Raw genomic sequence first — 25967 nt, forward strand, 5'->3', positions numbered from 1 at the left:
AAAAACAAAGAACGGAGAAAGCAGAGGGAGAAAATGTCAAATTGCAGTCATTCAGTCCACTTTGGCCAACGCTAGCTTCTTGGGCGTCGTTAGATTGTTGGAGAGACGGACGTTCATCTTTTTGTTCTTGGTTTGTTTCTTCAGTTTCTTGCGGGCCACCATCACCGGTACGGATGAGTGCATGACCAGGTAATTCGAAAATGATCCGAGGACCACCCTGTGGTGAACAGTCTTGTTAGTTTGTAGTCCACGCAGGTCAATCGCAGAGTTCTTACCCCTTGAGTGCACTCCGTCCTCTGGCCCCAACAATTACCAGCGTAGGATCCAATCCATCGATCTGGAAACTCGGTCAGCAACTGCGTAAACGGAGCAAGGTCAAGCTTGACTTACAGCTTCGGTGATCATGTGCTTCGGGCTCTTGCAATGAATCACCTCAACCGCCACGCGCACCTGCAGTAGCGTCTTTCGCAAGAGACGCACGCACGTCTGCGAAATGACCTCCACCGCCCGCACGCGCTCGGATTCCGCTTTGGACATGCCTCGTGCATCGACCGAGCCCGGTTTGCTGTCCGTGCCGGTCCCCAGGCGGTTGAAGAAGGTCCGAGGTAGGTGCGAGCTGGAGTCATTCTGGGATTTCGCCGCCGTCTCGGCCGTCTGCGAGCCGACCACCGCGGCAGCATCCTGCATGGCTTTGGCTCCATCCCCAATCTGCACGGCTGCCGGAGTAGCGGTCTCGTCATGCATGGCACAGACCGCAAACATCGTATCGCCATCCCGCAGAATGGTACCAATCGTCCATTCCAGAGCATACACCGATTCCTCACTGAGATCCGTCGTCACTAGATACTTGCGCTGGCGGCGACGAGCGCCTTCCTCTTCGCGTATGCTGGGATAGTCGCCGCGGATAATCGTCCGGATTGATCGGTTGTGCACCGAACTATCGATCGCAGACATTTCAATGCTGAGTTTTTGAGCGCGTTTGATGTCGCACAACTCGGCCTCGTCCTCGGAGCCGAAGGGGGTGTTTGTCGCTGAGGCGGAGTCGTAGCTCGTTCGGGGGCGGACATCAGGCTTCGAGACGGGGCCTGTCTTGGCTGAATGAATCAACTCAGACTTGCCGGTGGAGTTGTTACTGGGTTCTGCAGCTCGCAATCAGTCAGTATTGTGCAGCGAACAACGAGACGAGAACGTACGAAATGCTGGAGCCGTCTTTGTTGTCGTGCGCGGAGCGATCCGGGCAGGTTCATGGTCGACCGTCTCTTTCCGCCCTCGTTTGTTCTCTTCCGACTCGCGATCCGGGCTCTCATCATCGCTGGAAGACAATTCGTCACCGTCCTCATCACTAGTCTCGATCGGATTGTTCTCGCTATCGTAGTGGTCCTTTTCGAGCCGCTGCTCTCCGGGCGCTGAGGAATTAGCATCCGCCTCCCGAGGGGATTGAGGAGCTGGTGGAGGCTGGACCGTTGGCTGGGATGTTGCTGGAGGGGTCGGAGGAGGAGAGACCTTCGGGACGCTCTCAATCGCCACGCTCTCTTTTGGCTTCTCGTTGGGGATCGCTTTCAGCAGTTCTTTAGTGCTTTCTGTAGGCTTCTTCTCTGCCTGTTTCTCCTTAGGTGGCTCTTTACTCTCTTTCAACTTTTCCATCGGGTTCTCATTTGGGCTCTCCTTCGGGCTTTCAAGTATAGGCTTCGCCGCATCGACCGACTGATTACGTGAACCGGGGCTCAGCCAGCGACGCTTTGGCGAACTGGAGCGGGTCGAGCGGAGCGCCGGAGCTCGCGAGTCAAGCGAGTTGCCTCGTGATGAGGAACTGCGGCCAGAGTCCCGACCTCTGACAAAGCTCGGGAACCCAACCTTGATGTCGAGGCCTGACATCACGGCGGCCATGCTTGGCAGACGATTCGAGGAGGAAGCCGCCGGGGCCTTCTCCTGAGATTGGCTGGCACGACGGGCGCTGGGAGGCATATCGAGAGAGGAATCCCAGCGAATGCTAGGGCCTGATTTGTGCGTGGTTGTGGTTGCGGCTTGGGGACCTCCGGACTTGTCGCCGCCGTCGGACTGAACGGAGGATTTCCTTGGTGCCGGTGGTAACGGAGGAGCCACCAAAGAAGTGGTCCTGGGCGGCGGAGGGGAGGTTGCGGTCGTCGTGGTGGTCGTAGGTGATGTCGAGGGCGAAGGGGACGAGGAGGGAGGATGGGGAGGAGGTTTAGTGGAAGTGGTGGGAGATGGTGCAGAGGAAGTGGTGGGGGTCGAGGAGCGGCGGGGAGCAGACGATGTAGTGGTGGTAGTATTGGCAGCGGGATAAGAATTGTAGTGATGGTGATAATTGCGGCCCGAGGGGGAAGTCACGCCCACTCCAATCCCGGCGATGGAGCCATGCCGGGGAGGGACAAAGCCTGGACTGGGCGCGATGTCCAGCATGCTCCGGCGCGGGTACCAGGAGGAGGAATTAGTGTGGTTGCCTTCGCCCGACTCCCGCAGTAACTCCCGTCGTTCTTCCTCCAGTGCGGTCTCTAACGAGATGGGCGCGGGTTTTCTACTGTAGTACGGCATGGTGACGGCGGGTGAGCACGAGTGCACCGGATTCACCCGGTCCTTTCCTTGTGATTTTTCTAATCAGTTCTTATTAAAGTGTCTGTCTGTCTGTGGGACTATTATCTGGCAGCAATAATAATCAGTTAACTGATGGAACCAGCCAAAAACGGAGGGGGGGAGAGACACACGACTAATCCGTAACGGGCTTCGGAATGTGGAGTTGGAGCGACGATCACCGGCCGAATGAGCGGCGCCAAATCCAGGTAAGGGGCGGCAAGTCACTTCCCAAATCCCCAGATTTCGCTTTCAGCTTTCCCCGTGATCGGTGAGACAAGAGCTTGTGCCAGCTGTGGCAACAGCACACCAACAGTAACAGCAGGCAGCAAAGCAGCAACTCTGTCCTCTTTCACTCTGCGGCCCGTGATGCGGAAGTACAACAACCACAACACCACCACCACAGACAAGGGAAACGGCACGAATTATAGATTAAGCGGGCGGGCCTAGGAGATCCCCACGTGCAACAAACGGCTGCAACTGCCGGCGATCGAATCGGTCGCGACCAGCCGCGGCCCAGGTTCTGGCTGAAGGGCCCTTCTTTGTTACAGGTCGCGGTGGACGTATCACAAACAAAAGCAACCAAAGGGCGTCGGAGTCGGGCGCGTTCAGGGGGTCTCCCCACGGAAAGGCGAAGTAAGTAGAAAGTGGAAGTGGAAGTAGAAGTGGAAGAGGGGAACGGGAACGGGAACAATAAAGAAGAAGACGAAGAGGAGAAGACGATGGATGAATGGTAATAGTCGAGCACAGTCCACTCTGCCAAGTCAATCACAGGGAAAAAGGAATCGAGGAATGACTTGACAAGTTGACAATTAGTCCCAGATCGACTGGGGATTCGAGGGAGCTTAAGAGGACAAGACGTGAGCAAAAAAGCTCGGCCAACGAAATCTGCAGCTGAGCTCGTCAGAAAAAGCTCGGCATGGCGGGGTATCACCAACAAAAGTCACAGGAATTATGGAGATTGGGGGAGGGGGTTGAGGAGGAGGGAAGAGAGAGGAGAGCAGAGGAGAGGAGAGGGCGAGGAGAAAATAGGCTGATCAATTTACCTCATACTCATAACTCAGTAACTCGATTCACACACCAGATAGACCTATCCCTTGCATGACTGCGACTGCTTGACTGACTGACTGACTGACTGTGCCGTGCATCGTACTTCATACCTACCTAATACTTAACTCATACTACTACAGACTACAGACCACAGACTAGAGACTACCTATTCCTCCTCCTCCTCCTCCTCCTCCTCCTCCTCTTCATCAGGAAAGAGTTGCAACTTGCAAGTGTCACCGCAGCCCTCTTGCGAAACTCGAACCTGGAATGTGCATTGCATGCAGGCGACCGAACTGCTTATTTGTGCTTGACTTGATCAGAGCTCGAACCAAGGATCCCACCCAACCCATCAATCAGTCAAGTCGTTCATCACATTCCATCCCCCCGCCCTCCCAGCTGAGTTGGTCGAACGATCGTCGTCGCAGCGTCAGTGTCATCTCATGAGTCAATCTTTTTCCATTTTCGACCCCATTACAGCCTTCGTCCCTGATGTTACATTCGGTGTCATTCCAAATGATAAAAAAGCATTAATACATGCATGATGGCGAAAGGGAAAAAAAAGCAAAAAAGAAAACAAAAAAGAAATAGAAACGCAACACAACACAACAAAACCGGCAAATAGCTGCCATCCCCCGAAATGGATGATGCATGCTCGTCGCTCGACATATCAATAAAACAGACTCGACAGACCCAACGCCCATTTTTCGCCAGTGTATCAGACGCGATATATGCAACTTCCAACTCCCCAACCCGATTTGAACATGCTGCAGCAGAGTTAAAAAAAAAAAAAAAAAAAAACTAGAGACCCGACCGCTTCCCCTCCTTCCGTCTAGGCATCTGTTTTTCTCTTCTTCTTGGCTGTCTTTCGCGCTGCAGTAGCTGCAAAGGCCTCCTCCGGGGGTTCATCCATCTTGGCCGCGCGCTTTCGACCGGGCTGCCCGTACTGCTGCTCCAATCGATCGAAGAAGGCCTCCCCGCGCGTGGCCTGCCGTTGCTGGATCAACTTCAACAGCTCGTTGTCCCCATCGTTTTTGTTTTTGGTGGACTTCTTGCCGCCCCTGCCGGTTTTGATCGATTGCTTCTCCTCGACCTCCGCCGCCAACGCCTCCGCCTCCTTGGCCTCCTTCTGGGCGCGTTTCAGCCGCCGCTCGCGCTTCTTCGCTGGCTCCTCCACGTAGCTCTTGTGTTTCTTCGCGCGACCCTCCGCGAGGGCCCGGTCGATGATGGCCCGGAAGCGCTCGTCGTCGTCCAGGACATTGCAGAGCAGCACCGACTCGTAGACCTTATCCAAGTCCCCGCGGTAAGTCTCATACGCCGCCAGCACGTCGCGCTCCTCCTCCGCCGAGCCCTGATACTCCTGCTTCAGCTTGTCGATGGCGCTGGTGTCGATGGCACTGGAGAACTGCTCGCGGTAGAAATCCGCCCAGTTGAAATCCTCGTCGACGTCGACCGCCTCGCTGGTGCTGCCGGTCAGGTCGTATCGCTCGCGACGCTTCGCATCGGAGAGGATGGCGTAGGCGAACGCGATCTGCTGGAACTTCTTGTTTGCTGCATCGCGCTCGTCGGCTGGGACCTTGTCTGCGGCAGTGGAAGAGGTTCGGTTAGAATCGGGCATGACGCTTGCTATTACTCTCCGTTTAGATGACTGGACATTTCCAAACATACCAGGATGGTGCTTGAGTGCCTGTTTCCGATAGGCCGACTTGATCTGGTCTGCGGTAGCATCGCTCGAGACAACCAAAATCTCGTACAGGTCGGTCTCTGGGCTGGGAGGCTCGGGCGACTCGCTTCGCGCCTGAGATTTGCTCTTGCGAGGCATTCTGAAGGTTTCCAGCCTAGCCTAAATCCACTGCAGGTTCGAAAGGAGCGAAAGCAACGAGGAACGTCAATGTGAGTTGCCAAAAGAAAAAGTAAGGTGAGAGAAACGATTCAGTCAGACGCGCCACGCGGACGCGAATCTTGGTCGGAAACCATTAATTATCAACATCGGGAAGGCGGTGAGTTCCGGCTGTAGGCAGAAGTAGGCCTGACCGCCTTTATCGATAAGAAATGAAGAACCCCCAACTCAATCAGGTTTAGAGCTTCCCCCGCGCCCGCGCTGATGCGGTCATCCACAGCTACGGTAGCTCGAGCTTGAGCTTCAATCCATCCATCCATCACCCCGCCCAGCAAACGAAACCATAGCCACCACCGAACACCAAACCACACCACCACCAACCACCACTCTCAAAAAGACCAACCCTCACACCACATCATCCCACCAAACAAAAAAAAAAGAAAATGCCCTCCCCCCATCTCAAATACATGCGCACCTGCCTGGCGCTCGCCGAGAAATCGCCCGCGCGACCGACCAACTTCCGGGTGGGCGCGTTGCTCCTCTCGCGGTACGACGACGACGCCACGCTGGAGCAGGAAGACCGGGTGCTGGCGACGGGCTACACGATGGAGCGGGACGGCAACACGCACGCCGAGCAGTGCTGTCTGGCCAACTACGCCGCCACTAAAAGCGTGCCCGCCGACCAGGTGGCCGCCGTGCTGCCGGACGAGCCGGGTCGGAAGCTGGTCATGTACGTCACGATGGAGCCGTGCGGGCGCCGGCTTTCAGGGAATGTGCCGTGCGTGGAGCGGATTATTCGGACTCGGACTCAGGCGGGAGGGGTAGGGGAAGGGGGCCAGGGGAGGGGGATCCAGAAGGTGTATTTCGGGGTGAAGGAGCCGGGGACGTTTGTGGGGCAGTCGGAGGGGTGTCGGCGGCTGACGGCGGCGGGGATCGAGTGGGAGGTGGTGCAGGGGCTGGAGAGGGAGATTTTGACGGTGGCGACGGCGGGGCATGAGGATCGCGAGGAGGAGGTGCGGGCGGCGATGGAGTCGGTTGAGACGAATATTGATGATATTAGTGCCGAGGAGCGGAGGCGGCAGGCGCAGGTGCCGCGGAATCCGAAGAAGAGGGTTATGGAGGTGGATTTGATGGGGTGATTGATTTGCTGGCGGTTTGGGGGGTGGCTGTAGATGGATTGAGATAATTTGTATATATATGTGGATTGCTACGATGGTTGTCTCTGACATCTATCTCTGCAGTACATCTTAAGCCGCTCAATGTTTACTATAGATGCGCTTCACTAGGAAGTTGAAAGAAAGGGGGGTCCGGGGGTTCTCCCCCGGGACGGCATATTTCCCCAGTACTCAGAATTGAAGTTACTGGGAAATTGAAAAGAAGGGGGGTATTGTACCTGAGCACTGGGTAAGGTTGGCAAGCTCTTTTAATGTTAAATCAACGACTTATGCGACCCAGTAAAGAGCCAAGACTAGGGCTATCTCTAACGCGGTGATATCTATGCTACCTCTAGTGACTCCTCCCCCACAGCACCAGAAATGCCCATCAGCTATGTCCATCCAAGAGCCGTGCAATATCGACATCCCGTAACAGATCCTCGTGCTCTTTTCTCAAATCCGCAGGCTTGTTCTCCTCAAACCGGAACGCCCACGTGCTCCGCGTATTGATCTCGAGGTTATCCCGACTCGACTTCAGCCCGACATGCTGCAGCTGCTGCGGCGCGAGAGCATACCGGGTCAGACTCTTTGCATCTGCATACTCTTCGATGATCGAGTCCGTCTGCCCGGCCTTCACCTCGGTCAGATGGGCGATCAACGCGTCGACCTGGTCGCGAGGGAACACCAACCCCTGGGTACAGCAGCCGTGGGCGTTCATCTCCACCACGCCGCTCAGGGGCATCGGACTGTACTTGCCGACCATGAAGACCAGTCCAATTAGAGCCGGGAGCTAACGAAGGAGATGACGCCGACGGACGGATAATCGAGGTAGGCGTGACTGGACGAATAGGCGCGGCGGACGGCCATGAGCGCGGCGAGCAGTGACAACGATGCCCCGATGAAGATCCAGCCCATGTTGCGGTAGGCAAAGTCCGCAGAGGTCCAACTCAGCGCGGTCTCCGTGAAGAAGAGCCGGAGATAGACCCAGGGGTGGTTGTTATCGACGTGTTTGGGCGTCTGGATGCGAGCGATGTCGGACACACCCTCAAGCGTCTTGGCCGTCCAGCCGTCGGCGACGATGCTGTCGTCTTCGAACATCGCGAGGTAGGTTGCGTTAGTGGCCATGCAGGCCTTCAGCGCGTGGATATAGTCATTGAGATGGAAACAGATTGTCAGAGGCTTGCTCATCGGCATGCTCCGAGTCGCAGGGGAAGGTTGATGACTAGGCAAGAAACAAGCAACTCACAACACTCCCTTTTCATAGAAGTTCCGCGCCTTTTCCAAGTCCTGCAGGTGATGGAACTGATCCATGGAGATGTTCTGGTATGATCCAACGTGATCCGCTAATCGATGCACCCAGTTCTGTCCCCAGCTCGGATGCTGGCTGGGATCTGTGTCCACGAAGATGACGTTGAGGAAGAGAGCACGGCGCTCCAGCGGAGTCAATCCCTCGAGCAGAGACCCCACCGAGGCTTCGAGGTAATTCTCCTCCTCGCGCCTCACGGTCAGAAAAGCTGCGCAGATCAGCGGGTTCGACCCTGCTCCCGTGTAGGAGGAGGAGTTCTCTGCAAGGGTGTTGTGGTTGGTGATCAGGCGCCGGCCCTCGCGTTCCCGGTAGAGACTGTATCTCCATTCGTAGACATAGCGGTCATTGAAGAAGGCCGAATGAGGGTCTCGCCAGAATCGAAGTCGACAGAAGGTGTACGCAATTAACCAGAGGAGTGCGCTGGTGAGGAAGACTTTAATGGCGTTGGTTCGCCGTAGTTTGCGAAGTGAGAGGGACTTCAGGGCGAGTGGGAGGGTGGGCATGGTTGGTGAGCGGCCAAGCTGCGGCCTGATGTTGACACAGAAGAGAGAAGAAAGAACTCATGGTAGGCACCCATGGTAAGTACGAGACTAGTTCTGACTGTCTGCCTAGGGAGTGTTTAGGCTGTAATTCGTATAGACTTGCATAGTAATGACCAGGGTTTATGATTGCTTCTCCACAGGTTTAGCACCGCACCAGAACAACCTTTTAGTATTGCTGCTTGATGCGAGTAGGTACCATTGACTAGGCGTACAGCAAGTGTCAGCGACCATTGCCTTTCAATGAATGAGACAGGTGACAGAGTCCAAGTGTGACACAGCGAGCAATGGGATGAGTGCTCATGAGAGTGTCCAAGACGCCGAAGGTGTTTAGTCTGGGATCCCATTCACTACACTGACTTGGCAGATCCACTGCGACTTTTGGTCGGGCTGGGAAATGCAAAGTCTTTGTACATGTCTGTCTAGGCAGATTTGGTGATTTACACATCTCCAGGCTTGTTATCTTGCCATCTGGCAAACCATGCATTCGAAGTAATGCTACCCACGCTACCCAGTCCAGAAGCTGCCAGGAGATTGTGGTCATGACACCCAATATTTGCCGTGGGATATGGCTCGTTTGCTCGCATTGCTTTCTCAACTTCAGTTCATGCTCTGAGACAGTGTGAGGCGCCATCTCCAGGGTCCAGAAGATTACTGGCTCTCCCCACAGACTATTGCATCCGACCCTGCACTAAGAGTGACACGATGTGTGTGCAGCCCTATAAGAACTGCTATAGATCCCTGACCAGACCTCAAGCGCGTCCACCCCTGCCAGCACAGTTGATAGTGGCCGTAGCACCTCGGCTTTAGGTAATGCAATAACACATGGAGGACGGTCCCTCGTCCTGTTCGACGGTTAAGCCTCCTGTTGCTGGATCAGAGACTTTTCCCAACACCCACTGACACTGTCCACAGGCCGACCATGCATGAATCCCAGGAACACGTTTACAGCCGGGCCATGATCTGCACCAGCCAGTCTCCAGCCTGGCACGTCTCTATGCCCGCAAGCACGATTTCCGCTTCCCTGCCCAACCGAACGGCCTCTGCTCGGGTCTCTTCACTTGCAACCGTGGTGAGGATCATCAACTCCCAGACCTTGTAATCGAACCTCCCGTCCCCGAGAAGGCCGAGGTTGGTCGCGATGCATCCGTTGAAGCAATCGTCAGGCGCCTCCGTCAAGCATATTTCTTGGGACCGGGCAAGCAGAGCTAGCAGCTCCGTTGATGCGGCATTGTCGATGGGAGCTCCCTCGTTCACTCGCCAAGAGACATCTCCTGTTCTGTGGTGGTAAGCTGAGGCATGATTATGCTTTGGATCTTTAGCTTTCTTCACTGCACTGTTGCCAGTTGGATTGCGGGGATCGCTCTCACTCACCAGTGTAGCCGCAGCGAGCGGAATTGATGTGAGGAGATATAGAAGACCCTTCATCTTGGCCGGTGAGGTTGAAGCTCGGTGGAACTTGATACGATGAAGGAATGAGGTCTGCTGCTGGGGATCATTCGCGCTTGGAAACATCGAGCAACCCCCTAAGAAAACCTCCAGGGGGCGTCGGTAGATGTTCGAACGCTCATGCTCGGTTTATATGCGAATGGTTTCCTCTGCCAAACTATTGCTGCATTGCGGCTACCGGTATATAATATTGCTTTCTCGCTGGTTATCATGCAAGGACAACGTATAGTTCAGTATGGATGGGGTAAGGATCGTCAGGGCGCTGTCTCTTGACATCGGGCGGCTGTTCATGGAGGACGATCATCAATGCCATTGTTGATCTGGGTGGAAGTTAGTTTGAGCTATGCGTGATTCGCTGGGGATAAGCAAGCTGGGAGTTTATGTTGTATATAAGTCAAGAAAAGCTAAATAAGTTGTGGAACCATTCGTAAGTAGCAGAAGGCCAGCAGATCTGTAGATGAATCGGTCGAGAGCAAGTCATGGCCTAGAGTGACAGTGTCAGTATGGCGGATGGTGCATTAACTAAAATTCATCAAGCAAGTCTAGCCCATGTCTGGTCTAAGTTGAGAGAAGAGAGGTATACTAGTATGCAGCGCGGACAGCAATCGCAATGCGATGTGTGAACTCGAAGCCGGATACGGTGCATACCAACTCCCACACCAGCTATCTAATCTGCTCTCGAATTTCCAGAATCGAAGCACTGACTGCAAACAGAGGCGACGTGGCAGCATCATCAACCCCATCATCACACGTGGAAAGGCGGAGCGTGACAGAGGAACCATCCCCAGATCGCGAAGCGACATGACGTCGTTATCGCCCATGCATTCCCCGATCGATCCAGCCAACATCCACTTCGGAATCCTTTAAATAGCTCGACTACCTGGCCCAAGTAACCTACAATCATCGCTCTACATCTCACAAACAACTCCCTACAACACCACCCCCAACTCGACAAAATGCCGTGGTCCACCGTCCTGCCACAGGCAGTCTTCACCTCGCCGATCCTCTCCGTCGCTGCCCCCATCGCCGCCGGGACCTTCATCGGCTTCCAGACCAACAGTAAGCCCTCACCAACCCACCTTCACCAACCCAACCTACCCAAACCACCCCACCCCCACAAAACTGCTCTCCAACTAACACCGTGAACACAACCAGAACAATCCCGCACCAAATCCATCTACCGCAACCTCCACAAACCTCCCCTCTACCCGCCCGCCTGGCTCTTCGGCCCCGTCTGGACCATCCTCTACGGCCTGATGGGCTTCGCCGCCCACCACGCCACCGTCACCGGCACCACCGTCTCGCCGCTTGCCTCCTCGTCCCTCCAGCAATGGACCGTCCACTCACAACACCTTTACGCCTCGCAGCTGCTGCTCAACTACCTGTGGATGCCGCTGTTCTTCGGCCTGCGCAAGCCCGCCTGGGCGCTGGCCGACATGCTGCTGCTAGCCGGCAATGTCGCCGCCCTGATGCACGCGTGGTACCGCCACGACCGCCCCGCCTTCTGGATGCTCGTGCCCTATGCCGCCTGGCTGGGGTTCGCGACCTACTTGAATGCCGGGGTGGGGGTGTTGAATCAGTGGACGATCGGGGACAAAGAGGGAGAGGGAGAGGGAGAGGCGAAGAAGGAGGAGTAATCGGCCACCTACCTACCAACTACGGGATATATAGTAATCCAATCATCCTTACTATAAACTTTTCCCGGGGGAGAACCCCCGGACCCCCCTTTCTTTCAGCTTCCCAGCAACACTCAATCCAATCCCTGTAATAAACAGTCTCCGGGGGAGAACCCCCGGACCCCCCTTTCTTTCAACTTCCCAGTAAAGCGCATCTGCGTAAGCATCACACAGCTCAGGCTGGAGATATAATAACTGATAGATACCGGGGGAGACCCCCGGACCCCCCGTGAGCGGAGAACCCGTTATCACCACGTGACACAAATCCCTCAAAACATCCCAGCCTACCAGGTATCGGCCTCATCTACAAACCCACCCCTCCCAAACCCAAAGCCTGGAATATCCCCCCCCAGTAAACCCAGAAAATGGCCCCATGGCGCCCCCCGAACCCGTCGCCCCCGAGTTCTACCCAGCCTACTGCTTCAAAGCCTCCCCGACCCACTTCACCTGGGTAAAGATGGCCGTCGCCGACGTGCTGCAGTTGACCCGCCGGGCCGAGTATCCAGGTACAGCCCCCCACCCCAACCCCCATCCACCTCCTACACAACCAATATTGACATCCCCCGCGAAAAATAAAAGAAGGAATATTCTTCCACCAAAACCACCCCATCCACTTCATCGCCGTGGCGGGCCTCATCACCGCGCGCACCGAGTACCCGCGCGTGACCGTGCTCACCCTCGACGACAGCAGCGGCGCCGTCCTCGACGTCGTCGTGCAGAAAGCCGATGCGGCCGCGGTAGGACCAGCACCAGCGCCAGCGCCAGCACCAGCAGCACCAATAGCTCCGGCTACAGCCCCAGCGGAAGCGTCCGGCCCAGCATCCACCGCCCCAGACCCAACCACCGCAAGCGCACCGCACCACATCGCCCCGACAACCGCCCTCCCGCTCGACATCCACCCCCTCGTGCCCGGCGCCCTCGCCCACCTGAAGGGCACGCTGTCGATCTACCGCCACACCAGGATACAGCTGCAGCTCGAGCGGTGCGCCCTGCTGCGCGGCGGCGGCGGCGGCGTCAACGCCGAGATGCGGTTTCTCGAGCAGCGGGATCGGTTCCGCGTCGAGGTGCTGGATGCGCCGTGGGTGCTGGCGGCGGAGGAGGTGGCGCGGCTGCGGCGCGAGGCGGATGCGGAAGAGGAGCGCGGGGAGGCGGAGGTGGCGAGGTGGAGGCGGCGGGCGAGGCGGAGGGTCGAGAGGGAGGAGCGCGACGGCCGGAAAATTTGGGAGAGGTGGGAGGTCGAGGAGGGGAGGCGGGAGAAGGAGGCGGCTGTCGTGCGGGAGGCCGGGGTGGAGTTGATGCGGCTGCTGGGGAGGAGGGGGGTGAAGAGGGGAGTGGAGTTTCACAATGGGGATGGGGCTGGGGATGGATCCAGGAACCGACAGGGGGGTTGAGTTTTTCATCTTATGTACAGTAAATATCTTTATACATGCATAGTACGTGTGTGTGTGCGTGTGTGTGTGCGTGTGTGTGTGTGTGTGTGTGTGTGTGTGTGTGTGTGTGTGTGTGTGTGTCTTTTGGGTGAGCCATGAGCTATGTGTATATTCTGAGCTAGAACCTTGATACCCGGACTTCAACAAGTGTTATTGATACAATGTTCCTAATACAAAGACTGACTCGTGGCTAAGAATGTGTCCCCTAATCCCACTGCAGAAGCGAAGGGCCAGTCGTAAACATTATCATCATGTCGTAACAAACAACAAAGCGCTATCGAAATACACACGAAAACAAAGCAAAACGCACGCACGATGGATATCTTTTCCAAAGCAGACAAACCAAAAACAACACAGTCAAAAGCTTCAAATTCACCGGTATCCATAGGTCTTGTAATCGTACCCGGTGCTGCCGGTGCTGCCGATCGGGTTGCTGCCGTAATAATCCTCGTCTGCACCCCAGCTGCTCCGCTTCTTCTCCTTGTCGCGCTCCCGGATGGCTTCGTAGAGTCTCTGATCCTCCGTCTCCGGATCAAGGTCCTTGTACCGCCGACGGTCCTCAATGATGTCTCCCGGATGCGCCGGGTTGTTCGATCGGTAGTAATACTCGCCATCACCATACCTGCTGTTTCCGCTGTGGGCCAAGAGATCACTCTCCGAGTGACGATAATCGGTGCCACCGTTGCCACCGCGCGGGCTGCGCGGCCGGGTGAAAGCAGTGGCCGGGCGCTGTGACGAGGGAGTCCCCACGCGGTAATGAGGAACGTCTTGGCTATATGTGTCTGGCGCGCGGGTGGCAGACAAGGTGGGACTGTCTCTTGGGCCAGAGCTTGTGGTGGAGCCCGCATGACGGTGCGGGGCAGAGCCTCCTTCATCGTAGACCTTTCCACCGCCCGGGTGTGCTGTGTATGGCTTTCTTTGGCGCTCGATTGGTCGAGAAGGCACCTCCTTGTCCTCTTCATCGTCGACCACAGCAGCCGTCGAGGCGGTCGCTGATGTGGTATGGTATGGCTGACGCTCGCGCTCACTTAGCGACGCAGCGGAGTCCACCGAGCTCACCGAAGCCTTGTGTGCAGCCTTCTTGTGACGTTGTTCCGCAACCTGTTTCAGTTCCTCTTCAGAGATGGGAGGCAGGTCGACGCCGCAGTGTCGCATGATAAACTGATCAACTTCTTCCCTTAGGGACAGGTTAGGTATGTCCGGGAACAATCGTCGTGGAATCTCCTTCGGGAAGCGCTCTCTTCGATTATCGGGATTGTTGATTGGCATATTCAAAACGGTATTCTGGAAGCGCTCATACTCCTTGTCAGGGTGGGCCTGGATCATCAGAGTAGCCCATCGCTCGAACCCCCGCGGGGTCAAGCCTGGAATATCCGGTCTCTCGTTCAGCTTATTTTGTACGAGGTGATGTTCCGCCTCCACTTCGCGGAACAGTCTTGAAATGGAAGATGTGCGGTCATCGAAGATGTCTGTGACTGAGTTAGCACCGCTCAGAGTCGGCAACATAACCCTACTAACCTTGCCAGGGATAAGGATCGGACGATATATTGGTATCGGCGTAGAACTTCTGTAGTTTCTCGGAAGTGACAACCAGGGTGTTGCCCGGTGGATAGTCCTCGATCTATTGTTATTTGACCAGTCAACCTCATGTGCCCGAAATATTCGTCAAACGAACGTGCTTACCAGATGAACCGCGACTCCACGTAGAAGCTGGCCCAGCCTCTCCGTTGGCTTGCCCTTGTCAAACAGTTTGCCCCAGATCTTCTCTAACGTTGTCATCTCGGTCACTGTAACCTCTCGCGATGGTGCCTTTGGTCGGGAAGATTCTACGCTATGGCTATGATCACTGAATTGACTCGCAGGTGAGCCGCGACGGTCGGTCGAAGGTCCGGAAGATGGGCCCGGGTAAAGATGGGGACTGGCCGGGCGCCCTGTGGGCGGCATGGGCGTCGGATAGTCACTAGAGTCGGAGCCGACCTTGGGCGGAGGCGGTGGAGGACCAGCTTGGGGAGCCGTGGTGGGATATGTCGATTCTCCATAGGCGGGGGTAGCGGACTGCGGGGGAGGAGGAGGAGGAGGGGCCCATTGTGGCGACGACACTGGCGGGTGCTGTTGATCGCCGTGCAAACCGTCCAAGCCCGTTGCTTTCAGCTGCTGTATGACCGTCGCCGTGATCTGCGACACCACATCCGGAGACAGGTACGCCGGTGTATCAGCCTGGCGGAAGGCCGAGTTGACAGCCTCATTGATTCTTCCGGCAGGCGGTTGTTGCTGGGGCTGCTGCCAAGCATTGGGGTCATATGGCGGTTTGTTGTAAAAGTTGCCCGGCGAGGAGGGTCGTGGAGGCACCTGCGGCTGAGGGATATTCGGTTGGTCAGAGCCATATTGCGCTGGGTATTGCGCTGGGTATGGAGGAGTGTATGCGGATGCGCGGTTCTCGTTCGCATTCAGATGGCTGGGGTGTGGATATTGGGGATAAGAGCCGCCATTATTAGGGAAGCCGTTGTACGCCATCGAATCGGGGTAGTAGGTGAAAAGGCAAAGTCAAGAGATTGTTGCCCTGCGCTCTAGTACCGGCACAGGGTGATCATCGATGCTATGGTACTGTACTGGGATGAAACGCTGGGACCGCAAAGAGAGAGGCGGGGAGGGGCTTAAGGTAGAACAACGGCAAAGGAATGCAACGCTGGTGTGGCGAAGCGACTAATTTTGTTTCTGGTATGTTCCGTGAGAGGAGCAAAGAATGGGGTAGAATGGAAGAAAGAAAGAGAGAAAGTCTTCGGAGTGATCGGGAGAGTAAGAGAGAAACCAAGAGAGAGAGTGAGACAGTGGGTGGGAGTGGGTTGCGTGAGAGAGTAGAGAGAGGGTGGAGGGAGGGAGGGGCGGCAGACAGGCAGGCAAAACGGGCGGCGGATCTTGAAACAAACCGTCTAGCGAATAATCCACCATGTACTGTACTTGCCAGTTTGCCAGTTGGGCAAAAGTCACGGGGGAAGCAACTGACTACCAAAAAGCAAGCAGGGCAACTCTGGTGGAGCGCTCGGAAAAATAGATTCTGTAGTCCGAAGCAAAATGTCAGAAGAGGGGAGAAAACAGCAGCAGCGAAGAAGGGAAAGATAAGAATCCTCATATTCTGCCATACGTCATGAAGAGTCGGCGGATATGCGGGGAAAGTTTTTTTTAAAAAAAAAAAAAATAATCATCGTGCTAAAACACCATCTCCTCCCCTCCAAACAAGCAGCAGTAGCTGGTATGCGAGTGACTCCTCCCTCCCCTGGTCAAAACCCCCCGGATTCGAGGGTCGCACACCATGCCACTTCATCCTCCCACCATATTCGGATATCCTCCATGTCCATCAATCATCTCAGTGGCTGTAGACATTTCAATACAATGCAACTCGGGGAGGTCGTGCGTCTGGGTTGTCCTTCCACGGGCCAATGTCAGTCAGGATCTATACCTCGAAGTACATCAAAATACATGAATGCTGACGTACTCACCAGAGCGTCTTCTCGAGCTTTGGCCCTCAACCCTTGTGAGCCAGATTGGTGACAACCATGGTACGCTGGTGGGCAACGGGCCGCCTCAGTACCTGGGTAGCCCCAGGTAGGTTCCAAGGACCGTTCAATATCTAAGGATTTAAGAAGTAAACCAAGCGAACCGAGTTGGAAATGTCAAAACTCAGGGTTGCATTGTTGCGAGATCAGAAAATACAAAAAGCCACGGCAAAACAAGCTCAACCACCACCAATCTCCCATCACGCATATCCATCAACATCATCTGTGCATTGTGAAAAAAAAGTGGCAGGAGCAACATGAAATCAGAGAATGAAAGAGATAGAAAGATGTCGGTAGAACAATAAAGAAGTTTTCCCCTGGAGCTGTACATGTACCCCTGGTGGCACCTGGAGTACACCTGTGTACCGGCGCGTGGCCCGCTTAAAGCCAGTTCTCGAGATCTTCTTCGTCTTCATCCTCGTCCGAGGGGATAATGTCGTCGTTAGGCTCGGGAACACGCATGGAAGGCTCCTTGCCCTTGGGAATGCGTCTGCCCTGTACACAGTCAGTTAGCCCAGGCAGTTTCTTTCATTGTTTGTTCCAACCTACAGGGATCTTGGCCCATTTGCCGTTGGATCTGTCGGGCTGGATCTTCTCGGGCTCGTTATTGAAATAATCTTCATAACGAGTCTCCGGAACCTTCTTGTCTGGAGTGGCAACCTGAAACACCTCGCCATCAGGGCCGTGTCCCGCGTACTCGCGATCGTTCTTGGTGGTGACCAGGGCGCCCTCCTTCTTGCGGCTCCCGTCCTCGCCGCCGGCATTCTCGTCATCGGCACCGTCATCGAAGGAGCGGTTCTCGGCGATGTTCAGTTTCTTGGCGGATTGGGTCAAAGCAGTAACTCCAGTCTGGCTCGATGCTTAAGTCAACCACGGAACACAGTCTAGAGCCCGTGTATGGAACCACTCGATACTCACGGTTGTAGTGCCGCTGGCCGTAGCCGTAAGGTTGCCTGAGAACTGCCGCTGTCTTTCGGGCATCGGCTCCACCTCCAAGGCGTTCTGAACACAGTTCATGCATCTCTGTGTGTGGCGGATACAGTCAGAACACTCTGTTGCCTCGGACTGGATGAACGTGCAAGAACTTACCGCGGTATCACGATCTCCACGCTGGTTCTTCGCAAAATGCTCCAGAGTCTTGGTCTTGTCGCAGATGGAACACTGGAGCTCGACGATGCATCCACCAATGCACTGGCGGCAGCGGGCCTCGCATCCACCGTCAGCGGCTCGCTTGCCCCGAAGCACGATGGCATGGCGAATGATTTCCTGCTGGCGCTTGGAGTAAGAAGCCACGGTACGGTACTTCTTGCAGCTGGCACACTTGACTCTGCTATCTAGTCAGTTGCGGGATCTATATCAGATATATCAGAGGGGTGTTATCCAGACTTCTCCGGGATGATAGTGTTGTCGATCCTATATCAGAGCCACAAGAGTCAGGGGGGTATGTCAAGGAAGGTTTCGGTCACTAGGAGGACATACTGCTCTCTGAGAGCGTCACTGTAGCCGCCTCCGTAGGCACTGGGAGGCTTCCTGGTCATACTCATGGTTGCTGTAGGTCTTTGTGATGTCACGTGCTTTGTAGTTTACGACTTCAGAGACGATCCAGAATGCGGAAAGGCGGTGAGAATCCAAAGGATCAGAGAGAAGAGGGAGCGCACTGAGGTTCTGGGTGTGTTTGCTGGGCCTCAGTGATGTCGAGTGAATGGAACCGTCGTCAAGGTGATTAGTGTGTTGTATTTTCCCCGGTGCCAGAACAACCCAGTGAATATATCCAGTCGCTCTCTGCCATCTTCAGCAGTACGGCCCATGGAATGTCTTAAGGAAGACAAATGTGATTAAGAACCAGAGCACTGTCGGTGAGTTGCCAAAGAGCCAGTCTCAGCTCAGTCTGTATATTTCCATTTTGGGAAGGTGTTAGCCAGGATTTGTTGTATACAACTACAACCACACACGAAAGCCCACCTGAAGAACGAATTTGGTGCTATTTGGCCCAGAAAAAGCAAGACATGGCTGTGCTACTGACATAGATTATACATGCATAGTACATTTCTAAAAGCTAGACAACAACTATGCTGCCATGATGATGCTATTGCATGGTGTTGTCGTTTGTCAATGCTCATGCCTTGCAGCCTTAGTATAGTACATACTGTCTGAGTGAGTGACACAGAGCAAGGAACTTCCAAAATGCTCACAGCCTACTTCTGAAACTATCAACAATGAGTCCAAGGCAAAGGACAGTCCCCCCGGAATCCACCCAGCCATCCCGAAGCCGTTTGCCAGAACCTTAGAGAGCCAAACAGGCTGGTATGACACAACTGTCATGTCAACAGCGGCGGAAAGCTCGGACTGTGTTACATATAACAGAAGAGAGATATAGCCAGCCAACGAATATGATGTAAGAGTTAGGCATGCAGAAGATGAAGATGATACACGTCAAGAGCGGATGACACCTGCACTGGGGTGGCAGGTAGATAGCTATACCTACAGTTGCTATGGCACATCAATTTCCGGAAGTGGATCAGAGGCCCCCAGGTACAGGTAGTCTACCAGGGGGGACGCTGTCCGTCCGTCGTCCGTCGTTTGCCTCCGACATCATCTTGACGGGATCAGGGCCGATCTGGCATGCAGCATCGCGGGAGGACTGCAGGCACCCTGGTCCCTACTGCAAAGCACAGCCGCTCGTCCAGCAATCAAGTTTCATCCCAGCGTCCAGGGACGCCAGGTCTCATTTCGCTTGGCTAATGACAAAGAAGAAGGATCTCTTAACTCGGATGACTGATCAAAATAGCCCCTGAAGTGCCCTCATCCGGACTGACCTAGTCGGTTCCTACAAACGCAGACTCATAAACACCTAGTCCTTTGGCGAAACACGCAGCGTAGCAGCTATAGGGGAGGAGTAGGGCTGGCGGTTGTCCATACGATACGAGACCCCTTCCGGACAGCCGTACTTTTGGTCATTTGTGCTTGTGGCGAAGGTTTCTCAAATGCAGGACAGAGGACTACTATCATAGACTAGTTCTCCTGGTGGAAATTCCTTAGTGGCGTTCCAGAAACATGTTTAGCCGTGTCTTGCGCAGGCGATGTTCGGTTGATCCTCCATGATGCGGCGTGGAAATGGCTGCCGCAATTCATCCGGGCCAACGGTCACTGGGAATGCAGGCCAAATACGAGCACTGCTAGGTGATCGAGAGTCTCTTTTTTCACACACACACACACACTCTCTCTCTTGCCCTACGGGAGGGATTGAGCGATTTTCTGTCCCCTGTAGATCCTTCCACTCCGCTTCCACGCAGCTGCCGTGATCCTTCTAGAACTCTCGTGGAATGCGACGGCTTCGAAAGCTATACCGCAGTCGTCCTTGGTATAATAGCTAAGGTAGCTAAGAGAAGCGATAGCAGCTTAGGATAGGCGGGGCTGCAGCAGTGTTGGATGCTAAGGATGCTAAGGATGGAGAAGACGGTGAACGAGAAGGCAGAGTAGCCAGCGTGGAGATGGGGAGATGTTGCGACGAGACAGGAGAGTTCCACTCCGACCACCACCACTGGTCAGCCGGGCAGGTCGGGAAGCGGAGACGGAAACTACACCGAGTGGGGATCCGCATTCCCCGAACGCCCCGGTGCAAACAGAGGCCGCCATATTGACTCCACTAGCATCCACTTGTCTCCTCCCTCACACGAATCATTCTCGCATTGAGACTCCACCCCTCTATTAAGTCCAGGTAAGGTGGTGTTTGGAATAGGAATGGCCGCATGGAGTCATGGTCCATGGTCCGTCCATGTTCCATGAATAATCGAGGAAGAGGAGTCATGCCTGCGTCCCGTCGTCTAGTGCTCCGGACCAGTCAATCCACTCTTCCCTTTCTGCGCTGGTGCCCGAAGCTTTCCCAGAAATCTTATTCAAGTTTGTTCATGGTTGACTTCCAACCCTTTTTTCGACTGAGTAATCTCGCCGGGTGTTTGGCTGCTTGTTTAGTTGCATGGTGCTTTTATTGATTGCCAATAACGCAACCCTCCGGAAAGCTGGAAGCCAAGGGCACCACGGATATTAGTAAGGGGAAAACAACAAAGCTCGGAGTAACTAAACTATAGTACTGGACGTAGTGCCGTTCAGATTGTTTCGGAGTAGCGGACATTGCTCCCCAAACAAGACAAACACCGCCAAAGGAAAACAGAGAGAGAATTGCAGTCTAGTAGTTGAGGAGTTAGTACTTAGGAGAGGCGGAGTATCAAACATCAACTTGACAGGATCCAGTAGTATGCACTCCGGATTGTTCGCAGGCAGCCCCTCCACGCGTCTTGCCCCTCCCCCGCCACTTTATTCTTTAATAGGAAAAAGACTGGTGTGAAAAAGAGGGTCAAAAGAACGGTAAAGAAAAGAAAAGAATGGAGAGAGGGGAGAAGCAAAAAGACGGTGACTGGCATAGCTTCGGGGCAGAGAAGATGGGCAAGGTGAGGTAGAGGCGGTGACTACCGTGACGGGCCGTCGACTCCGTTCCTCTCTTTCTTCCTTCCTTCCTCTGGCGCCATCCGCCAAACGTTGAACGGTTAGTCAACCGACTCTAGATTAACTAGTAGGTAGTTAGCGAATCCATACTGGAATTAGAATCACTCACCGTACGGTCTACGGAGCACATCGGATTTCCGCAAGCTTCAATCTGGATTGAGGACATGGTGGATGTTCGCTTGAATCGGAAATGTTCCCACCACCCGTCCCATCAGCCATTATGACAGCTGCTGGCTCACTGATCCCTGATGTTGCCAAGGGAAGCGTCGTAGCCGATGCCCTTACTGTGGCATGTTATGCCTCGGTCTGTGACTGACTCTGTTTGCACGGTGTGGTCGCATCCGGATACATACTACTACTAAGTTGATGGGCCAGAGAAGCAGGTTGTTCAAGGTTAGCGGTTAGCCGAGCAAACGCGACTAGCGGCAACAATTGCTTGGTCGGTCATGAGGTTGGCAACATCACGACTACGAAACTAACGAGATGGGTCACCCCACGCTCAGGATTAGACGAAAGCTTCGAACTGAAACCTTGAACGGTGCTCTACTCCTACCCATTCCGTCAACTAGACTATCATTCTCAAGAATGAGTTCCGTGACCTGGGTGGCGAAAAACACAGCGAGGCAGGAGAAGGTCAGGATCAGCCCGTAACTGTAGTAACTCATCGCAAACGATCCAGACCCTGGACAGCTGAGGATAGCTCATCGTACTTTGAACCGGACGACCGGATCTGATCTCGCAGCTTTTAGCTACAGCTGATCAACATCGCCTCATGTACGATAAATTCAATATGTGAAGCCTAAGTGCTATTATGCATCAAAGCATCACTCTTTTCAGCTGCATACTTCATTGGAGTCAGCCTTGGATCGCAGATTAGAATCCATCCAGCTGATCGGCGTGCAGCTGCGCTGGGGCTCTCTGAAGTATCAACTGTGATGGGTGCATTGGGGGGGTGGACCTCTCGATGCTCAATCTCCCAATGCGGTAATATGTGTTTTGCCTACTGTAGCCATGGATCAGACGCCACCCCTCCAGGCATACATCCAAACATTTGTTCCATACATGATTATTGCTTTGAAGGCGATATTTATTGTATCATACTACGACTACGAGTACTGCGGAGTATGCTAGGAGTCGGTTACGGCGTCAAACCGATCACACGTTCGATACAACCCTGAGTCGCTGTTCCAAAGCCTGGAGATCTAACAGACTAAAGTACTCAGCCTCTCAGGGCACTGCGCCTCCGTCTAGGTGGATTCATCTTCGATGTTCACTTTAGTGTTCCATCACAAAGAAAATAGCCTTCCCGGGGAAATTGCGTCTGATGCTTCCCCGAGTGACCGGAGATGAAGTATCGTAAGACTGATGGCGTCTGTACTGTACAACGGTCATCCGCCATGAAGCGACAGGCTGTTGCGTCTCTTTTTTGTGCCTTCAATTGAGTCTAAAGCAAGTCGAGAGACACGCAATGCTCAAGAGGGGAAACCCGCCGCCTTGCCTTACTCTAGAAGTCCCGATGGGGCACAGATGCAAGCCACTTCCATGAGTTATTCCCCGAATAACAGAGACCTAGTCGTCCGGGTGGGATGGAAGATCAGATGTTACGGGCAGCGGTGCCATGGTGGCGGTCAGCCACCATGGGTGCTCCATAGCCATAGTTACACAATACATGTCCAGCCACTAACTATTTGTTGCTTTGAAGATGGAGAATGAGAAGACTACCCACGGGTCCAGATAGAAACCACCACCTGCATGAACTGCAACCGCGCACAATGCTATTCCCATCCATTCCCGCTTAGTCTGTGGGCCTGACTCATAGGCTACTTGTTGTCTGCCAACTTTGAAGGTGGCCTCTGAGTTGGATGCCACAGAAAACTGGTGGGCAGAATTCTGACTTGTCCACCGGCCAGTTCATACTTATAGATCAGCAAGGAAACACATGTTGAGATGTTATGTTTAGTGTGGCCCATCAGTGTTTATTCCCCTCGTCTCCATGGGATTTGATAAGGCGATGAGGTAATGCACGTCCCACACACTCATCGGTCAGTATGGGAATGGGTACAGTACGTATAGTCGTTGATGGACCCGAGCTGCCACGCGAGAAATGAAATGCCGCTCCCCTCACTCATAATCAACCTGTCAAACTCGTGAGATCGTTCGATCCTTGAGTCCCCTCCTGGAAGCTCGACCATCCGGGACCCTGCGTGGGACGGGTTGGTGGGAGTGGGATGGACCATGGATCATGGATCATGGATCATGGAGCCTTGTGAGGGACAACTGCCAGTGCCATCTCTAGACTCTATCTAGCAGCACTGGCAGCAGCACCAGCGTCACCCATTCGCATCCACGATGGGGAAGTTTGCAGCCCAGAGGGAAAGAGAAAAACGCGGCCCAACCCCTGGTCATCCCTGCTAGCGCCCGTCTAACGATCACTAGAGGCGGAGTCCAAGTGGAGCTCATTAAGGCTGGACCGTCTGAGGTCCTTGAAGGCGACTGGTATGTTACGGTCTCCGGAGCTTTCCCTAGGACTGATTCGTCCTTAGTACCTCTTGCGACTCTTTGACTGGGTGCCTCTTTTCTCGTCGCTGCCCCCTTTTGATTCGGCTGGATGCGGAAGGTTTAGCCCTAGACAGTCCTTATCCTAGGGTGAACTCTGTCATTGTGCGCACTCGTCAGCGTCGGATGTGATGGGATCGGGTTGGCGATACATTTTCCTTTTCTTCCATTGCTCAATCACTGATGTGATCTGACTCGCCGATTGAACGGAGCGTTGCGCCGCAGGATTTAAGGAAAGGAAAGGAAGGCACAGGTGATGCAGTCAGTGCTCGCGAATGAGAACCCGAGCAGTGATAAACCGAGGATGAATGGCTAATCAACAATCGGGTATGTCCTCCGTTGTGACTTGTTGTGACAGTACCATACCGTCAAACTCCCCTATAAATGGGCGCACTATGGCTTTATAGTGTCTGTTGTAGTGCACAAATAAGTGGCGATTATTGGCTGGAGCAAGAGATGCATACCAAAGAGAGCTTAGCCCCAGGGTGGACAGTTTGGTCCTGGATTAATGACCTCCCTAAGTGAGTTTGGTTCCTCCTCATTCCCAGCGCTAGAAGAGCAGAAACAATTGCTGACCCTTTTTTCCGGGTGCAGCAGATGTGTACCGAAATTACCGTATTCTCCAGATGCTGCAAGCTGCGCTGCGGCCACCGAGAGGAAAAACAAAACATTTACCCAGTGACACGGAATGAAAAAAAAAGGAGGGAAAAAAAAAGCGAGAAAAAAAATAAATCACACAGTAAGGTTTCCCCTCTGCTCGACCATGATGTAATGAATTGCAGCATGAATCCACCTCTCGTTTCTGATATGAATCGAGTCGCTACTGATCAAATGGGGGTGTCGTCATATCGAAAATCCTATTCTGATCAATGTGCTGCTGCATAGTCACGGGCAGGAAAAGTCTTATATCATCAACAATGTTGTGATCTTGACATTTTCGGTACTTTCCCACATGCTGAGATTGCCGCCGGTTCAGGGCCCTGACGATGAGGAACCCAGAGGAGAACCTATGAACTCCTTTTCAATTTCCCTGGTTGGAGTGGTGGACCTCTTCCGTCGCTCGACCATTCCTCACCAGTCTTCGGAAATGGTTAGGGTAAGGTGGAGAGGATGTGAAAGAAGAGGAACACAGCCGTTCGTTACTTTATTCCTTTCCACTGCATTGGGCTTTATTTATTTATTTGTTTTTCTTTTTTTTTGTATGTGGATTGTTGTGTCGGGAGGTTTTACGAGGACCTGGGAGGGTATTTTTGTCTCTTGCGAGCGCGCTCCATCTTATTATTAGTAGCTAGTAATTATTCTAAACCCTCAGCATACGTACGACGAGTTTGACGCAGACAGCTTAGCGGCCATACTAGCAGTCTAGCACGTTAATGGAGCGAATGACGATGGCGAGTTTGATGAATTACTCAAGCGTCAGTCTCAGACTCTCAGTCAATCCAGTTGGTGTATGTATCTACTACGACCGCAGTACTGTGTATGTGTATGTGTATGTGTACACTGTACACAGTGTATCTGCCTGCCTGCACTTGACCAGTCGCGTCCGGTCAAGTCAACACATCAATTGTCGCCTTCTTTTCTGTCTGCCTTTTGTCCCTCACTGCTCCTCTTTTCCCTCTTTTCCCTCTTCCTTTTCCACTTCCCCCCCTCTCTTCATCCACTCTTAGAGCGCCATCAGTCCATCACCGCCCAACCCCCCAACCTCTTGTTGAGTCTTCCCGCATTAACCCTCAGCATCACCATCGCTCCATTTTCCAGGTGTGGTGATCAATCCCCGAGGGGAATAGATCCCTACGTATTTTATCCATGATCATATTCACAACACCACACTATATCTACAAAGCAAGAAAGAAAGCAAATTACATTCAAGAATTAAAAACGACAATGTCCCTGTCAGCACTGTCAACCCCTCAATGAGGAAAAATAAAAATAAGAAAAATCGGCACCTAAATTGCAATTGAAATATAATAATTCGCACTATTATCGGTCTGGGATCTGCACCATCTCATCTTGTCCCAAAATTCGCCCCGTCGTCGACCGCTTCTTCACCTTACCTTACCTTGAAGGTCTCCACGGGCCGGACCCAAGGCCTCGCTCGTCCTGCTTGGTCTTTGCTAGAGCTGTCACCGCGTCAGGGGGGGTTCCTCTTTTTACCTCTTTCTGCCATTTCTGCCATTTTCTGCCATTTCTTACCTTTCTTTACTAGAAAGCAGAAAGTGTTAGACTCCTCTATTCCTTCGTTTAGTTACTCCTCCTCTTTCTTTCCCCCCCCCCCCCCCCCCCCCTTACGCCGGAATCCGAGGAAGCACTTGGTCGGTCGATTC

At 53.9% G+C, this 25967-nt stretch overlaps 11 protein-coding genes across 11 annotated transcripts; 4 read left to right on the plus strand and 7 right to left on the minus strand.

The window, feature by feature from the left end:
• Window positions 1–51: 51 nt before the first annotated feature.
• Window positions 52–2553, minus strand: BO86DRAFT_402862 (universal stress protein family domain protein; the record flags this gene model as incomplete). Its single annotated transcript, XM_025673892.1, has 4 exons — window positions 52–217; window positions 276–337; window positions 391–1139; window positions 1194–2553. The coding sequence occupies 4 exons, from the start codon at window positions 2551–2553 to the stop codon at window positions 52–54; spliced, it is 2337 nt and encodes a 778-aa protein (XP_025524209.1).
• A 1866-nt stretch (window positions 2554–4419) lies between these two features.
• Window positions 4420–5740, minus strand: BO86DRAFT_345453 (DnaJ domain protein). Its single transcript, XM_025669207.1, has 2 exons — window positions 5305–5740; window positions 4420–5217 (listed from the first exon to the last, which is right to left on the minus strand). Exons 1-2 carry the CDS (start codon window positions 5456–5458, stop codon window positions 4469–4471), a joined length of 903 nt encoding a protein of 300 aa, XP_025524210.1. The 5' UTR covers window positions 5459–5740; the 3' UTR covers window positions 4420–4468.
• A 56-nt stretch (window positions 5741–5796) lies between these two features.
• On the plus strand, window positions 5797–6853 carry BO86DRAFT_345456 (putative DRAP deaminase). The gene has a single exon (XM_025669208.1). It carries the CDS (start codon window positions 5920–5922, stop codon window positions 6613–6615), a length of 696 nt encoding a protein of 231 aa, XP_025524211.1. The 5' UTR covers window positions 5797–5919; the 3' UTR covers window positions 6616–6853.
• Window positions 6854–6992: 139 nt separating this feature from the next.
• Window positions 6993–8439, minus strand: BO86DRAFT_450381 (uncharacterized protein; the record flags this gene model as incomplete). The annotated part of the gene is made up of 3 exons (XM_025676790.1): window positions 6993–7376; window positions 7448–7761; window positions 7882–8439. 3 exons carry the CDS (start codon window positions 8437–8439, stop codon window positions 7019–7021), a joined length of 1230 nt encoding a protein of 409 aa, XP_025524212.1. The 3' UTR covers window positions 6993–7018.
• Window positions 8440–9264: 825 nt separating this feature from the next.
• BO86DRAFT_183610 (uncharacterized protein) lies at window positions 9265–10228 on the minus strand. Its single transcript, XM_025666609.1, has one exon. It carries the CDS (start codon window positions 9988–9990, stop codon window positions 9421–9423), a length of 570 nt encoding a protein of 189 aa, XP_025524213.1. The 5' UTR covers window positions 9991–10228; the 3' UTR covers window positions 9265–9420.
• Window positions 10229–10864: 636 nt separating this feature from the next.
• BO86DRAFT_368864 (TspO/MBR family protein) lies at window positions 10865–11561 on the plus strand (the record flags this gene model as incomplete). The annotated part of the gene is made up of 2 exons (XM_025670223.1): window positions 10865–10983; window positions 11080–11561. Exons 1-2 carry the CDS (start codon window positions 10881–10883, stop codon window positions 11559–11561), a joined length of 585 nt encoding a protein of 194 aa, XP_025524214.1. The 5' UTR covers window positions 10865–10880.
• Window positions 11562–11710: 149 nt separating this feature from the next.
• Window positions 11711–12991, plus strand: BO86DRAFT_412427 (OB-fold domain-containing protein; the record flags this gene model as incomplete). Its single annotated transcript, XM_025674648.1, has 2 exons — window positions 11711–12106; window positions 12180–12991. The coding sequence occupies exons 1-2, from the start codon at window positions 11974–11976 to the stop codon at window positions 12989–12991; spliced, it is 945 nt and encodes a 314-aa protein (XP_025524215.1). The 5' UTR covers window positions 11711–11973.
• Window positions 12992–13402: 411 nt separating this feature from the next.
• Window positions 13403–15544, minus strand: BO86DRAFT_421660 (uncharacterized protein; the record flags this gene model as incomplete). The annotated part of the gene is made up of 3 exons (XM_025675292.1): window positions 13403–14499; window positions 14549–14651; window positions 14714–15544. The coding sequence occupies 3 exons, from the start codon at window positions 15542–15544 to the stop codon at window positions 13403–13405; spliced, it is 2031 nt and encodes a 676-aa protein (XP_025524216.1).
• A 95-nt stretch (window positions 15545–15639) lies between these two features.
• On the minus strand, window positions 15640–16086 carry BO86DRAFT_183685 (uncharacterized protein). Its single transcript, XM_025666610.1, has one exon. It carries the CDS (start codon window positions 15977–15979, stop codon window positions 15734–15736), a length of 246 nt encoding a protein of 81 aa, XP_025524217.1. The 5' UTR covers window positions 15980–16086; the 3' UTR covers window positions 15640–15733.
• A 480-nt stretch (window positions 16087–16566) lies between these two features.
• Window positions 16567–18128, minus strand: BO86DRAFT_412429 (uncharacterized protein; the record flags this gene model as incomplete). Its single annotated transcript, XM_025674649.1, has 6 exons — window positions 16567–17079; window positions 17134–17433; window positions 17503–17607; window positions 17674–17911; window positions 17971–17997; window positions 18064–18128. 6 exons carry the CDS (start codon window positions 18126–18128, stop codon window positions 16966–16968), a joined length of 849 nt encoding a protein of 282 aa, XP_025524218.1. The 3' UTR covers window positions 16567–16965.
• A 6327-nt stretch (window positions 18129–24455) lies between these two features.
• Window positions 24456–25011, plus strand: BO86DRAFT_183791 (uncharacterized protein). Its single transcript, XM_025666611.1, has one exon. It carries the CDS (start codon window positions 24596–24598, stop codon window positions 24926–24928), a length of 333 nt encoding a protein of 110 aa, XP_025524219.1. The 5' UTR covers window positions 24456–24595; the 3' UTR covers window positions 24929–25011.
• The last annotated feature ends 956 nt before the right edge of the window (window positions 25012–25967 follow it).

Source organism: Aspergillus japonicus, assembly GCF_003184785.1.
Source record: "Aspergillus japonicus CBS 114.51 unplaced genomic scaffold BO86scaffold_59, whole genome shotgun sequence".
Lineage (NCBI taxonomy): Eukaryota > Fungi > Ascomycota > Eurotiomycetes > Eurotiales > Aspergillaceae > Aspergillus > Aspergillus japonicus.